Source organism: Felis catus, chromosome A1 (genome assembly GCF_018350175.1).
Source record: "Felis catus isolate Fca126 chromosome A1, F.catus_Fca126_mat1.0, whole genome shotgun sequence".
Classification (NCBI taxonomy): domain Eukaryota; kingdom Metazoa; phylum Chordata; class Mammalia; order Carnivora; family Felidae; genus Felis; species Felis catus.
Genome location: NC_058368.1, coordinates 173,863,780 through 173,880,280, shown reverse-complemented (window position 1 = coordinate 173,880,280; position 16,501 = coordinate 173,863,780). Strand labels below are relative to the sequence as shown.

The window sequence follows — 16,501 nt, the reverse complement described above, 5'->3', positions numbered from 1 at the left end:
AAAATTGGTCTATAGTTCTCCTTTTTAGTGGGGTCTTTGTCTGGTTTTGGAATCAAGGTTATGCTGGCTTCATAGAGTTTGGAAGTTTTCCTTCCATTTCTATTTTTTGGAACAGCTTCAAGAGAATAGGTGTTAACTCTTCCTTAAATGTTTGGTAGAATTCCTCTGGAAAGCCATCTGGCCCTGGACTCTTGTTTTTTGATAGACTTTTGATTACTAATTCGATTTCCTTACTGGTTATGGGTCTGTTCCGATTTTCTATTTCTTTCTGTTTCAGTTTTGGTAGTGTATATGTTTCTAGGAATTTGTCCATTTCTTCCAGATTGCCCATTTTATTGGTGTATAATTGCTCATAATATTCTCTTATTATTGTTTTTATTTCTGCTGTATTGGTTGTGGTCTCTCCTCTTTCATTCTTGATTTTGTTTGAGTCCTTTCTTTTTTCTTTTTGATCAAACTGGCTAGTGGTTTATCAATTTTGTTAATTCTTTTAAAGAACCAGTTTCTGGGGCGCCTGGGTGGCGCAGTCGGTTAAGCGTCCAACTTCAGCCAGGTCACGATCTCGCGGTCCGTGAGTTCGAGCCCCACGTCAGGCTCTGGGCTGATGGCTCAGAGCCTGGAGCCTGTTTCCCATTCTGTGTTTCCCTCTCTCTCTGCCCCTCCCCTGTTCATGCTCTGTGTCTCTCTGTCCTAAAAATAAATAAACGTTGAAAAAAAAAAAAAAGAACCAGTTTCTGGTTTCATTATTCTGTTCTACTGGGTTTTTTTGTTTGTTTGTTTGTTTGTTTGTTTTTGCTTTTAATAGCATTGTTTTCTGCTCTAATCTTTATTATTTCCTGTCTTCTGCTGGTTTTGGGTTTATTTGCTGTTCTTTCTCCAGCTCTTTAAGGTGTAAGGTTAGGTTGTGTATCTGAGACCTTTCTTCCTTCTTTAGGAAGGCCTGGATTGCTATAATCTTCCCTCTTACGACCATCTTTGCTGCATCCCAGAGGTTTTGGTCTTGGTGTTATCATTTTTGTTGGCTTCCATGTACGTTATAATTTCCTTTTTAACTTCTTGGTTAGTCCATTCATTCTTTCTCAGGAGGATGTTCTTTAGTCTCCAAGTGTTTGCTGTCTTTCCAAATTTTTTCTTGTGGTTGATTTCAAGTTTCATAGTGTTGTGGTCTGAAAATATGCATGGTATGATCTCAATCTTTTTGTACTTGTTGAAGGCTGATTTGTGTCTCAGTACATGGTCTATTCTGGAGAACGTTCCATGTGTACTGGAGAAGAATGTATATTCCACTGCTTTAGGATAAAATGTTCTGAATATATCTGTTAAGTCCATCTGGTCCGGTGTCATTTAAAGGCATTGTTTCCTTGTTGATTTTCTGTTTAGATGATCTGTCCATTGTTGTAATTGGGGTGTTGAAGTCCCCTACTATTATGGTATTATTATCAATGAGATTCTTTATGTTTGTAATTAATTGATTTATGAATTTGGGTGCTGTCACATATGGAGCATAAATGTTTACAATTGTTAGGTCTTCTTGGTGTATAGACCCCTTAATTATGATATAATGCCCTTCTGCATCTCTTGTTACAGTCTTTAGTTTGAAGTCTAGATTGTCTGATATAAGTATGGCTACTCTGGCTTTCTTTTGTCAACCATTAGCATGATAGATGGTTCTCCATCCTCTTATCTTCAATCTGAAGGTATCTTTAGGTCTGAAGTGGGTCTCTTGTAAACAGCATATTGACGGATCTTGTTTTCTTGTCCATTCTGTTACCCAGTGTCTTTTGATTGGAACATTTAGTCCATTGACGTTTAGAGTGAGTATTGAAAGATACAAGTTTATTGCCATTATGTTTCTTATAGAGTTGGAGTTTCTGGTGGTGTTCTCTGGTCCTTTCTAGTCTTGGTTGCTTTTGGTATTTTTTTCCCCATCTTTTCTCAGAGAGTCCCCCTTAAAATTTCTTGCAGGGCTGTTTTAGTGGTCATGAACTCCTTTAATTTTTGTTTGGGAAACTTTTAATCTCCTACTTTGAGTGACAGCCTTGCTGGATAAAGAATTCTTGGCTGCATATTTTTCCAATTCAGCACATTGAATATATCTTGCTACTCCCTTCTGGTCTGCCAAGTTTCTGTGGATACATCTGTTGCAAACCTGATCTGTCTTCCCTTGTAGGTTAAGGATTTTTTTTTTCCCTTGCTGCTTTCATGATTCTTTCCTTGCCTGAGTATTTTGTGAATTTGACCATGACATGCTTTGCTGTTGGTCGGTTTTTGTTGAATATTATGGGAGTCCTCTGTGCTTCCTGGATTTTGATGTCTGTGTCTTTCCCCAGGTTAGGAAAGTTTTCTGCTATGATTTGCTCACATAACTCTTACCCCTTTTTCTATCTCTTCATCTTCTGGGACCCCTATGATTCTGATGTTGTTCTTTTTTAATGAGTCACTGGATGCTCTAGTTCTTAAATCGTGTTCTTTTGCCTTAGTCTCCCTCTTTTTTTCTGCTTCATTATTCTCCATAAGTTTGTCCTCTACATTGCTGATTTGCTGTTTTGCCTCACCCATCCTTGCCACCGTGGCATCCATTCGAGATTGCAGCTCAGTTATAGCATTTTTTATTTCATCCTAACTAGTTTTTACTTCTTTTATCTCCGCAGAAAGGGATTCTAATCTATTTTCGAACCCAGCTAGTATTCTTATTATCATGATTCTAAATTCTGGTTCAGACATCTTGTATCTGTGTCGATTAAGTCCCTGGTTTTCGTTTCTTCCTGCTCTTTCTCTTGGAGTGAATTCCATTGTTTCATCATTTTGAAGGGAGAAAAGGAATTGATAAGGTAATAAAAAATTAAAATTAAAAAATTAAAAATAATACACACACAAAAATCAAATAAATGATGCTAGATTCTAGGTGTGTTTTGGTCTGGTTATTGAAAGGAGCTTGATAGATTAGAGAAAAAAAAGTGGGAAAAAGGAAAACGTTTGAAAATTTGTGAAACTGAATACAATGAAATAGAATAAAATGAAATGATGGAAGTAAAATAGAATTTGAAAAACTTATCAAAAAAGTATGATATATAGTAGAAAAAATAAAAATATTTTTAATAAGAATTGAAAATAAAAATAGATTTTTTTCTGTATTCAAGAAAAAGAAGAAACGAAGAAGAAGAAAAAAAAAGAAAATTGAATATATAGATCAGCAAACAGACTGAAATACGATTGAAACTACATCAGTTTCCTCTAGAAGTCAAACTGTGAAGCCCTTTATAGTCATAAACTAGGCAGGTGGAGAGATTTGCGGTGTACGTCAAGAGTGAGTTTGGCACAGTTGGCCAGGGCTTAGTGTAACGGCCCCATTCTCTACTAAATGGCACTGTGTAGCTTATTGGGGTGGATTGTTGTGGCACTTCTGGGTGGGTATGCACATGCACAGAGGGGTGAAAATGGCATCACCCAGCTACCCAGTCTCTAGTATTGGAACTCTGCTCTCCCCAACCAGCAATCATGCACCCATCCTTTCTCTCCAGTTTCCATCCACTCCCCGCTTTTACACTGTCTGTGACCAAGCCGTCAGGTTGCCAGGAGGCACCTCCCTCCTGAGTTTTCTCTCAAAAGCAGCTGTGTTTCCCCACCCCTCACTTCTGAGGGACTGCGGCTTTGACCCTTTCTGACTGTCTGCAGCAGTGTCTCACCGAGCAATGCCTGGATGCCAGCCACATCCAGGAATGTTCGTGGGACCATGCTGCTGCCGATGCCCAGAGACTGTGGCTGGATGCCAGCCCACCCCAGAAAAAGTTCATGCAGTCATGTAACAGCAGTGTTTCAGGGGTTTTGGAAAATCACAACACACATCTGGCACCAGGCTTCACCCTTAATGACCTTGTTCCAGCACCAGCAGATGTGGTTGTTCTCTAGGGTCTGCTGGGACCAGGTGGCTGCACAGCCTCTACCAAATATCTTTCCAGCAGTGGAACCACTTCTCCCTGTGTGGCCTGAGAACTTCCCAGACCCCACTCTGGGAAGGATTTACCCTTCCCACCAGAGCACCACCAGGTATTGAGCTGCAGAGTTTCAGACTCTGTGCTCCCCCTGTTTATAGAGTCTTAATGGAATTTAAACCCTCTCCTTTCTCCTTTCTCCCTTTTTAGTTTAGTCCCTGTGGCTGTTTCCACTTTGCCACTTTCCCTCCAGCTGCTTTGGTGGGGGGGGGGGGTGCTTTTCCTGAACTCTCCCCCTGTCCCCATCCTCTCTCTGTAAGTAAAAACACCTCCCTGCCCTCTGCGGCCTTTCTCTCACCTAGTTCACCTCTCCACACTGCATACCTACTGAGTTCTGTGGTTCAAGTTGTGCAGATTGTTGTGTTAATCCTCAAGTCAGTTTTCTAGGTATGCAGGATGGTTTAGTATTGATCTGGCTGTATTTCATGAACGCAAGACACAAAAAAGCTTCCATGCTGTTCGGCCATGTTGGCTACTCCCCTACACTGCAAAATATTAAAGGGGATTCTTTTAGTAGAAAGGAGTGACACTATAAAGATAATAAAAAAGCAGTAAATATGAACACTTCTGTAAAAACTCAATCAAGGAACTCACAAAATAAAAGGATATAAAATAGGAGACCATATACCTAAAATGTAGGGGAAGGAGAGGAATAAAGGATAGGCTCAAACTTAAGCAGCCATCGAATTAATATAGACTGCTATATGCAGAAGAGGTTATGTAGAAACCTACTGGTAACCATATATCAAAAGCTAATGAATACGCAAAGAATAAACAGAAAGAAATCCAAGTATATCACTAAAGAAAATAAGCCATGAAAGAAAGACAAGAAAGGATCAGAGAAAATCTTTAGAAACAACCACAAAACAAATACTAAAATGCCAGTAATTACATATCTATCAATAATTACTTTGAATGGAAATGGGCTAAATGCTCCAATCAAAAGACATAAGGTAACGGGGGAAAAAAAAGACATGGGGTGACAGATTGGATAAAAAAAAAAAACAAGACCCATCTATATACTGCCTACAAGAGGCTCCTTTTAGACCTAAAGACACCTGCACATTGAAAGTTAGGTGATGGAAAAACACCTATCATGCAAATGGATGTCAAAAGAAAACTGGGTTAGTAATACTTAGATCTGACAATATAGACTGTAAAACAAAGACTGTAACAAGGGACCAAAAAGGACACTATATAATAATAGGACAATCCAACAAGAAGATATAACAGTTGTAAATATCTGTGCACCCAACATAGGACCACCCAAACACATACGACAGTTAATAACAAACATAAAGGAACTAGTCAATAATATTACAATAATAGTAGGGGACTTTAACACAGCACTTACATCAATGGCAGATCATCTAAACAAAATCAACAGGGAAACAATGGCTTTGAATGACACACTGGAACAGATGGATTTAACAGATATATTCAGAGCATCCCATCCTAAAACAGCAGAATACACATTCTTTTCAAGTGCACATGGAACATGCTCCAGAATAGATCATATATTAGCCCACAAAACAAGCCTCAAATTCAAGATCGAAGTCATACCATGCATCTTTTCTTACCACAACACTATGAATCTAGAAGTCAACCACAAGAAAAATTGGGAAAGACCACAAATACATGAAGATTAAATAACCTGCTACTAAACAATGAATGGGTCAACCAGGAAATAAAGGAAGAAATAAACAAGTACATGGAAACAAATAAAAGTGAAAACACAATGGTCCAATACCTTTGGGATGCAGCAGAAGTGGCTCTAAGAAGGAAATTTATAGCAATACAGACCTACATCAAGAAGCAAGAAAAATCTGAAATAAACAACTCAACCTTAACACCTACAGGAGCTAGAAAAAGAAGAACAAACAAAAGCCAAACAAGCAGAAGGAAGGAAATAATAAAGATTAGAGCAGAAATAAGTGGTATAGAAACCAAAACCAAACAAACAGAACAGATCAGTGAAATCAGCTGGTTCTTTGAAAAAAATGAAGAAAATTGATAAACCTCTAGCCAGACTTATAAAGAGAAATGACTCGGGGCGCCTGGGTGGCGCAGTCGGTTAAGCGTCCGACTTCAACCAGGTCACGATCTCGCGGTCCGTGAGTTCGAGCCCCGCATCGGGCTCTGGGCTGATGGCTCAGAGCCTGGAGCCTGTTTCCGATTCTGTGTCTCCCTCTCTCTCTGCCCCTCCCCCGTTCATGCTCTGTCTCTCTCTGTCCCAAAAATAAATAAACGTTGAAAAAAAAAATTTAAAGAGAAATGACTCAAATTAAAATCACAAATGAGAGAGGAGAGATAACAACCAACACCACAGAAATACAATCACAAGAGAACATTATGAAAAACTATATGCCAACAAATTAGACAACCTAGAAGAAATAAATTCCTAGAAACATATAACCTACCAAAATTGAAGCAGGAAGAAATACAAATTTTGAACAGACTTGTTTAACCAGCAAAGAAGTTGAATTAGTAATCAAAAATCTCCCAACAAACAAAAGTCCAGGACCAGATGGCTTTGCAGGCTAATTCTACCAAACATTTAAAGAAGAGTTAATACCTGTTCTTCTCAAACTATTCCAAAATATAGAAAAGAGGAAAACCCAAATTCATTCTATGAGGCCAGCATTACCCTGATACCAAAACCAGATAAAGACACCACTAAAAGAGCTACAGTTGAATATCCCTGATGAACGTAGATGCAAAAATTCTCAACAAAATACTAGGAAACTGGATTCAACAATACATTAAAAATACCATTCACCACCATCAAGTGGGTTTAATTCCTGGGTTGCAAGGTGGTTCAATATCTGCAAATCAATCAACATGATACATCACATCAGTAAGAGAAGGATAAGAACCATATTATCATTTCAGTAGACAGAGAAAAAGCATTTGACAATGTACAACATCCATTCCTGACAAAAACCCTCGACAAGTAAGTTTAAAGGGAACATGCCTCAACATAATGCCATATATGAAAACCCACAGCTAACATCATCTTGACTGGGGAAAAACTTAGAGCTTTTCCCCTAAGGTAAGGAACAGAATAAGGATGTCCACTCTCCCCACTTATGTTCTTCATAGTACTGGAAGTCCTAGCCTCAGCAATCAGAGAGGAAAAGAGAAGAGAAAAAATGAAAGAAAAGAAAGGGAGAGAGGAGAGCAGAGAAGAGAAAAATAAGAGAAAGGAAAGAAAGAAAATAAATGCATCCAAATCAGTAAAATCTTTACTATTTGCAGATGACACAATACTATATATAGAAAACCCATAAAACTGCACCCAAAAACTATTAGAACTGATAAATTCAGTAAAGTCACAGGACACAAAATTAATGTACAGAAATATGTTGCATTTCTATAGACCAAAAATGAAGAAAGAGAAATTAAGAAAACCCCCATTTATGGGGTGCCTGGCTGGCTCAGTCAGGAGAGCGTGTGACTCTTGATCTTGGGGTCATGGATTCAAGTCCCATTTTGGGTATACAGCATACTTTAAAAAATATATATATCCCGTTTACAATTGCACCAAGAATAATAAGATATCTAGGAATAAACGTAACCAAAGAGGTGAAAGACCTGTACTCTAAAAACTATAAAACACTGGTGAAAAAATTGAAGATAGCACAAAGAAATGGAAAGACATTCCATGCTCAGAGATTGGAAGAACAAATATTGTTAAAATATCTGTACTACCCAAATCAATCTACACATTCAATGCAATCCGTATCAAAATACCAACAGCATTTTTTGACAGGACTGGGACAAAAAATTCTAAAATTTGTATGGAACCACAAAAGACCCTGAATAGCCAAAGCAATCTTGAAAAAGAAAAACAAAGCTGGGGCATCACAATTTCAGACTTCAAGTTATATTACAAAGCTGAAGTGTTCAGGTCTCACATTTATGTCCTTAATCCATCTTGTGTTTATTTTTGTGTATAGTGTAAGAAAGTGGTCCAGTTTCTTTTGCATGTTGCTGTCCAGTTTTCCCAGCACGATTTGCTGAAGAGACTGTCTTTTTCCCATTGCATATTCTTTGCTGCTTTGTCAAATATTAGTTGACCATATAGGTGTGTGTTTATTTCTGGGTTTTCTGTTATGTTCTGTTGATCTATGTCTCTATTGTGCCAGTGCCATATTGTTTTGGTGAAATATCAAAGAACTAAATAAATGGAGGAATATTGCACGTTTGTGGTTAGAAAGACTCAATATTGTCAAGATGTCAGTTCTTATAAATTTGGTCAATAGATTCAACACAATCCCAGTCAAAATCCTAGCAAGTTATTTTGTAGATATTAATAAGGTGATTGAAGTTTATAGGGAGAGGCAAAAGACTGCAAATAGCCAGTCCAATATTGAAGGAGAAGAAGAGAGGACTGCCACTACCTGACTTCAAGACTTACTACAAATTACAGTAGCCAAGAGAGTGTAAAAAGAATGACAAATAGGTCAGTGGAACAAAATTGAAAGCCCAGAAATATACCCACATTAATATAGTAAGCTGATTTTTGACAAAGGAGCAAAAGTAATTCAATGGAGCAAAAATAGTCTTTTCAACAAATGGTGCTGGAACAACTGGACATTCAGATGCAAAGAAATGAATCTAGACAAACATCTTACACCCTCAGCAAAAATTAACTCAAAGTAGATCATAGACCTAAAAGTAAAATGTGAGACTATAAAACTCCTAAAAGATAAAGTAGAAAAAACCTACATGACTTTGGGCAATGACTTTTTAGATACAACACCGAAGACACAATCCATGAAAGAAATAATTGCTAAGCTGAATTTCATCAAAATTAAAAACTGCTCTGTGAAAGATCACAGCGAGAGAATGAGAAGACAGGCCACAGACTGGGAGAAGACGTATGCAAAAGACACATATGAGAAAAGACTGTTATCAAAAATATACAAAGAACTCTTAAAACTCAATAAGAAAATGAACAATCTAATTTAAAAATGGCAAAATATCTGGGGCACCTGGGTGGCTCAGTGGGTTAAGAAGCATCTGACTCTTGATTTCAGCTCGGGTCATGATCTCACAGTTTGTGAATTCTGACAGCATGGAGCCTGCTTGGGATTCTGTCTCCTTCTTTCTCTGCCCCTCCCTTGCTTGCTCTCTATCTCCCTCTTTCAAAATAAATAAAAATAAACTTCAAATAAAATGGCAAAACACCGGGGCGCCTGGGTGGCGCAGTCGGTTAAGCGTCCGACTTCAGCCAGGTCACGATCTCGCGGTCCGTGAGTTCGAGCCCCGTGTCGGGCTCTGGGCTGATGGCTCAGAGCCTGGAGCCTGTTTCTGATTCTGTGTCTCCCTCTCTCTTTGCCCCTCCCCCGTTCATGCTCTGTCTCTCTCTGTCCCCAAAATAAATAAACGTTGAAAAAAAAAAAAGTTACATGTACTGAGGTGCCTGGGTAGCTCAGTTGGTTGAGCATCTGACTTCAGCTCAGGCCATGATCTTGCAGTTCCTGAGTTCGAGCCACACAGTGGGATTGCTGCTGTCAGTGCAGAGTCCACTAAGCTCTGCACTGTCCCCCATTCTCTCTGCTCCTCCCCCGCTTGCACTCTCAAAAAATAAACATTTAAAAAAAAGTTATACGTACCAATCCAAGAAATTCAAATACTCTAAGGTAGTGTTAGTCCCCGGCTCATTATTTGCCAGTTTTTCTGGCTTTTGTCACGTTTGTAAAGTTGTTTGTTTTTAATTTCAGCCTTATTGAGGTGTAATTCAATTGAAGTGTAAATAACATTATAAGATATTTAAAGTATACATTGCGGTGATTTGATATACATATATATTGTGAAAGGCTTCCCTCCATTTGTTAATTAGCAACACTTATTTTCTTAATCAAAATTTCACACATTATAATTAAACTTTAATGTCATTCTGTCACATTTTCTAAAAATCCTCAGCATTTTAAATGAACAGATTAACGTAGAAAGATTTGCTATCCTACAATGCTGCATCTTTCTACACGATAGTGGTAGAATAGTGTTTTCATGAATTTAGACATTTAGGATCCTTACTTAAATGGGCTTTTTTAAAGTTTTCTTCACATAGGTCTTGAAATTTCCTAAGACGTTTACTCCACAGACTTTTTAACTTTCTTTTTTTTTTTAAATATGTGTATAGGTGTGCATGAATGACTCATTCGGTAAGTGTCTGACTCTTGGTTTCAGCTCAGATCATGATCCCACGGTTTGTGAATTTAGGCCCCACGTCAGACTCTGCCCTGACAGTGCAGAGCCTGTTTGGGATTCACTCTCTCTGCCTCTCTCTCTGTCTCTCTCCTTCCCTCCCTCCTTCCCCCCACTCTTTCTCTCAAAATAGATAAGTAAACTTAAAAAAATATATGTGGGGGCGCCTGGGTGGCGCAGTCGGTTAAGCGTCCGACTTCAGCCAGGTCACGATCTCGTGCTCTGTGAGTTCGAGACCCGCGTCAGGCTCTGGGCTGATGGCTCAGAGCCTGGAGCCTGTTTCCGATTCTGTGTCTCCCTCTCTCTCTGCCCCTCCCCCGTTCATGCTCTGTCTCTCTCTGTCCCAAAAATAAATAAACGTTGAAAAAAAAAAATATGTGTATATAGATATACATTGCACGCACACACACACGGCGGCAGGGGAGGGAATGTATAAAGCAAACATATAGTAGAACAAATTAAGTTAAAGCCCATGCAGCCATATTGCCTGTATTATAAAAGTTGTAGATATGTTTCTTTGTTCAATGTACATTCTACCTCCATGCCTTGCCACCCTCCTCCTCCCAACTACTTCCTAATTTTCATGATGCTCACTTGCTTTTCACTATAGTTTTACTATATGTGTGTACCTAAATAATATAGTTTGCTTCTGCCTATTTTTGGACTTTATATGAACGGAATCTAAATGAAAACGCTATTTCTCTGTTCACATCATTTCTGATACCAAACATGTGGGGAGTTTTTCCTTATACTAACTAATTCTCCAACTCTGGACATCACTGATGTCCCTACAGTTTCACTCAATTCTGATACTACCTGGAATTAGTGCAGAACCCACAGGTTAAGGGCTCAGTCCCACATGACTGCCCCCCATACAGATGCCAGTCACAAGTAGTTGGGCCCTCGTTACCCACCATTCTGTCCAACTTGGCTATAAATTGGGGGTTCCCATGATCCCCTTCCTAAGTTTTGATAATAACAGCTCACAGAACTCAGGGAAACACTTTACTTACTATTACCAGTTTATTATAAAGGATGCAAGTGAACATCCAGATGAAGAGCTACATACGGCAAGGTCCAGAAGGGTCCCGAGTGCAGGAGCTTCTGACCCCCTGGAGTTTGAGGTACGCCTCCCTACTGGTATGTGGATGTATTCACCAACATGGAAGCTCTCCAAACTGTTGCTTAGGATTTTTATGGAGGCTCCAGGACATGAGTCTTGTTGATTAAAATCGTTAGCCATTGGTGATTAACTCAATCTCCAGCTCCTCTCCCCTCCCCAGAGACTGAAGAAGTAGGGCTGAAAATTCTAACCCTCTAAATGCCTGGTTGGTTCCTCTGACAACTAACCCCAATCCTGAAGCTGTCATTAGCAAACTCAGGTATGGTTGAAAGGGACTTATACATAACAAAAGACAGTCCTCTTACCCTATCACTCAGCAAATTACAGGGGTTTACTGGAGTTCTGCCGGTAACCAGGGATAAGGACCAAGACAGTAGTCCCCTCCTTTCTTCAGTTTCACTTTCTGACGTTTCAGTGACCCAGGGTCAGGTGCAGTTTTTAAGACAATGACCCCCTTCTGACATATCATTAGAAGGTCCATAGTAGCCTAACACTTCATCACAACGCCTACATCCACCATTCACCTCACTCATCTCATCACATAGGCATTTTATCATCTCACATCGTCACAAAAAGGATGAGTATAGTACAAGAAGTTATTTTGAGACAGAAACCACAATCACATAACTTTTATTACAGTATATTGTTATAATTGTTTCCTCTTATGAGTTACGGTCATTAATCTTTTACTTTGCCTAATTTAAAAATTAAATTTTATCATAGGAATGTATGCGTAGGAGAAAACATGTAGGGTTCAGTATCATCTGCGATTTTACACCTTCACTGAGGGTCTTGGAAAGTATCCCCTGTGGACAAGGGGGGACTACTGTATATCACAATATCACAGAATCATATTGTATGTTATTCTCTTTTGTTTTTCTTTTAGCTTCAATATTATGTTTATAAAATTAATCACTGTTGGGGTGCCTGGCTGGCTCAGTCAGTAGAGTGTGCAACTCTTGATCTCCGTGTTGTAAGTTCAAGCCCCAAGTTGGGTGTAGAGATTACTTAAAAAAAATAGGGGCGCCTGGGTGGCTCAGTCGTTGGGCGGCCGACTTCGGCTCAGGTCACAATCTCGCGGTCCGTGAGTTCGAGCCCCGCGTCGGGCTCTGGGCTGATGGCTCAGAGCCTGGAGCCTGCTTCCAATTCTGTGTCTCCCTCTCTCTCTGCCCCTCCCCCGTTCATGCTCTGTCTCTCTCTGTCTCAAAAATGAATAAAACGTTAAAAAAATTAAAAAAAATAAATTAAAAATAAATAAATAAAATCTTCTAAAACAATTAATGTTATTGCATGTGCCTTTAATTAGTCATTTTCTTCTCTACATAGTATTCCCAAGTCAGTCACTGCCAAGTTCCTTCTATTTGTGGCTTGTCTTACAACTTTAAGGTACTTTTGATAAACAGTAAGTCCTAATTTTGATGTAGTCAAATATTCTTTTATGGTTTACCCTTTGTGTCTTAAGAAATCCTTCCTGGGGTGCCTGGGTGGCTCAGTCGGTTAAGCGGCCGACTTCGGCTCAGGTCATGATCTCACAATCTGTGAGTTCGAGCCCCGCGTCAGGCTCTGTGCTGACAGCTCAGAGCCTGGAGCCTGTTTCAGATTCTGTGTCTCCCTCTCTCTGACCCTTCCCCATTCATGCTCTGTCTCTCTCTGTCTCAAAAATAAATAAACATTAAAAAAAATTTTTTTTTTAAATCCTTCCTTACACAAATATTATAAAGATGTTCTCTTGTTCTTTTTCCTAAAAAAATTTTAACTGGGTTTTTCATTTCTTTAATAAATCTGAAATTGATTTATGATTTTGGCATGAAGTTAAGATCTGATTTCATTTTTCTCCCTGAATGGATAGTGGTACCATTTAAAGTTCCATCCTTTTCCTCATAATCTTTTTTTTTTTAAACACTTTTTATTTTAATTTTTTTTAACGTTTATTTATTTTGAGACAGAGAGAGACAGAGCATGAACGGGGGAGGGTCAGAGAGAGAGGGAGACACAGAATCCGAAGCAGGCTCCAGGCTCTGAGCCATCAGCCCAGAGCCCGACACGGGGCTCGAACTCACAGACCGTGAGATCGTGACCTGAGTTGAAGTCGGACACTTAGCCGACTGAGCCACCCAGGCTCCCCATTCTTCATAATCTTTAATACCACCTCTGACATAAATCAAATTTTTCTAAATGTATGGGTCTGTTTGTAAACTTGCTCTTCTGTCCATTTATCTGTTTGACTATCTAGTGCCAATACCACACTGTCTTCTTCAGAATTGTCTTGGCTATTCTTGGTCTTTTGTTTTTCCTTTCAAATTTTATTTTATTTTATTATTTTTAAATTTTTTAATGTTTATTCATTTTTGAAAGACAGAGAGCACAAGCAGGGGTGGGGCAGAGAGAGAGGGAGACACAGAATCTGAAGCAGGCTCTAGGCTCTGAGCTGTCAGCACAGAGCCCTATGCAGGGCTCAAACTCACGAACTGTGAGATCATGACCTGAGCCAAAGTCAGATGCTCAACCAACTGAGCCACCCAGGCGCCCCTTTCCTTTCAAATTTTAGAGTTAACTTCTAAGTTCCTCAGTAAAACCTGCTTAGACATTGAGATGGTACTGAATTTGTATGTCAGTTTGGGGAGAATGGCATATTTATTACATTGCGTCTTCTAATTCATGGACAATGGTATATACTTTCATTTATTTAGGCTTATGTTCGTGTTCTTCAGTATGCTTCCATAATATTTTTTTGCACAGGTCTTGCACATCTCTAGTTAAATTTGTTCCCAGGTACTGTGTTTGTCAGGATAAGCTATGTTATACTGTGGCTTAAAACAAGGTTTATTTCCATTCACACTACTACATGCCCATTGCAGGTGGGGTAGAGGAGGAGGGATGTCTGCATATCATAGTCCTGTGGAGACACAGGCTGACAGAGTTGCCATTATCTTGAACATGGCCATGAGACAGACACATCAGAAGGAAAAGAAACCTTTGGAGCGTCTGCATCCAAAAAGGCCCAGCCCAGGAGTAATACATGTTACTTCCCCTCATAATTTATTGGGCAGAATTAATCACATGACTCCACCTAGTCATGGGATTCAGGAACTACAGTCTACCATGTATCATGGAAATGTTCGGCAACCCACAAAAATAACTACCACATAATAAGTAAACAAACTTTTTTTTTTAAAGGGGGGGTCATCTGGGTGGCTCAGTCAGTTAAGTGTCAGACTCTTGATTTCAGCTTAGGTTCTGATTTCATGGTTGTGGAACCAAGCCCTGCATCGGGCTCTGTACTGAGTGTGGAGCCTGCTTGGGATTTTCTCTCTCCCTCTCTTCCCCTCTCCTGCTCGCATGCACGCTCTCTCCCAAAATAAGTAAACAAATGTTTAAAAAAATAACTACCACCTGTAGTGTGTGTGTGCATATGTGCACATGCATGTGTATACAAATATATACAAACACATTCATATACATGTATATGTTTTTTGTGTTGATATCGTATGGATTGCCTAGAATTTTGCCCTAGATGGCATAATTCATATAGAATATAATATGAATGATTTCCCCTGAAGTTGTGAGATGTGGGAGTTATACAACATGAGGCTACTGTTGTTGAAGTATTAAAAAATGTAATTTTTATATCCAACAACCATGATAAATGCTCTTATTCTGATATTTATCTATAGATTCTTTTGAGTTTTTCATGTAAATAATCATATTATTCATGAAGGACAGTTTTATTTTCTAATTTTTACAATTTTTATATTGTATTTTCCTGCATTGCATATACAACATTGGTACACTGCTGAATAGAATTAGCAACAGTAAGCATCTTTGATGTGCTTCTGATTTTACAGGGAATGTTTTCAGTGTTTCAGTGTAACATTTACTATATGTGCTTTGGAAATAACTTTTAATAGATAAGTATGTTTTCTTCTATTTCTACTTTGAGGGGTTTTTTTCCCCCTCTTTTTAAGAATGGATGTTGAATGTGTTATCAAATGCTTTTTGGCCTCTTCACATGATCATATGATTTTCTCCTTTATGTGATGAGTTATATTAATTGATTTTTTTTTTAATGTAAGCTAGCTGTGATTCCTAGGTAAACTCATCTCGGTTGTGCTGGATTTAGTTTAATAGTGTTTTGTTTAGAATTTTTATGTCTGTGTGCACAAGTGATATTGACTTATAACATTTCCTTCTTTCAGATTTTGTATCAAGTGTATGCTAAGTCATAATAGGAGTCAGAGGTAGCCCTTCATTTTTTGATACTCTCAAATAACTTGTATAAAAGTAGAATAATTTTTTCCTTGAATTTTTAGCAAAACTAAACAGGTGATTTCTAAAATCACCTTGACCTGGAGTTTTCTGATGGAAAAAATTTCAACTACTGATTTATTTCTTTATTGGTTAAAGGACTATTTTGATTTTTTTCTTTCTTCTTGAGTCAACTTAAAAATGTCTTTTCATTAAGGAAAATCTCAAACATGAAAAATATAGCAAATTGTATAATGATCCCCCATGTACCCATCACCCAGTTTCTTGAGTCAGTTTTGCTAAGCTTTATTTTTCCAGGGATTTATCTGTTTCATCCAAGTTCCCAAGTTTTTTCGACATAAAATTATTCATAACATCTTCTAATCTTTTTTATCTTAAAAACATCTGTAATTTTGTCCTATTTTCATTCTTAATATTAGTTATTTGTGCCTTTGTTCTCAAATTTCTTCTCAGATGTTTTCCAATTTTAAAAATCTTTTAGAAGAACAACCTGTAACATTGTTGCACTTCTCTGCTGTGTTCTCTGTTTCATTCATTTCTGCTCTTATTATTTCCTCTGTTCTGCTTTCTTTGGGGTATTTTTTCCTTTTTCTATCAAAAGGTTTGTGCTTAGCACGTTAATTTTCTTTCATTCCACTTTTCTAATTAAGTGTATAAGTGTGCATTTTTTTCTACATAGTGATTCTGCATGCCACATTTTCATAACTGGTATTTTTGTTATTGTTCAGTTCTAAAATTTCTCTAATTTGTGATTCCTCCTTTGACCTATTTGCAGTTATATGGAGTTTTTCCTAGTTATTCTTTTGTGCTGCTTCCTAGCCTAATAGTATTTTGGCCTGAGTGATAATCTTTTTGACATTGACTAAGATGTACTTTGACTCCTGGTTTGTGGTCAATTTTTGTA

General features: G+C 38.4%; 1 protein-coding gene across 3 annotated transcripts in view; it reads left to right on the top strand.

The window, feature by feature from the left end:
* SIMC1 (SUMO interacting motifs containing 1) overlaps positions 1-16,501 on the top strand; it is an 83,396-nt gene that overhangs the window by 17,437 nt on the left and 49,458 nt on the right. For 2 of the 3 annotated variants that reach the window (XM_045035149.1, XM_045035143.1), the window contains exon 1: positions 11,144-11,332. The exons of the other annotated variant lie outside the window; for it this stretch is intronic. In XM_045035149.1, coding sequence (XP_044891084.1) covers positions 11,159-11,332 — 174 coding nt within the window. In that variant the 5' untranslated portion in view covers positions 11,144-11,158. Of the gene's footprint in view, positions 1-11,143; positions 11,333-16,501 lie in introns of those variants that run through there. 3 annotated transcript variants of the gene reach the window in all.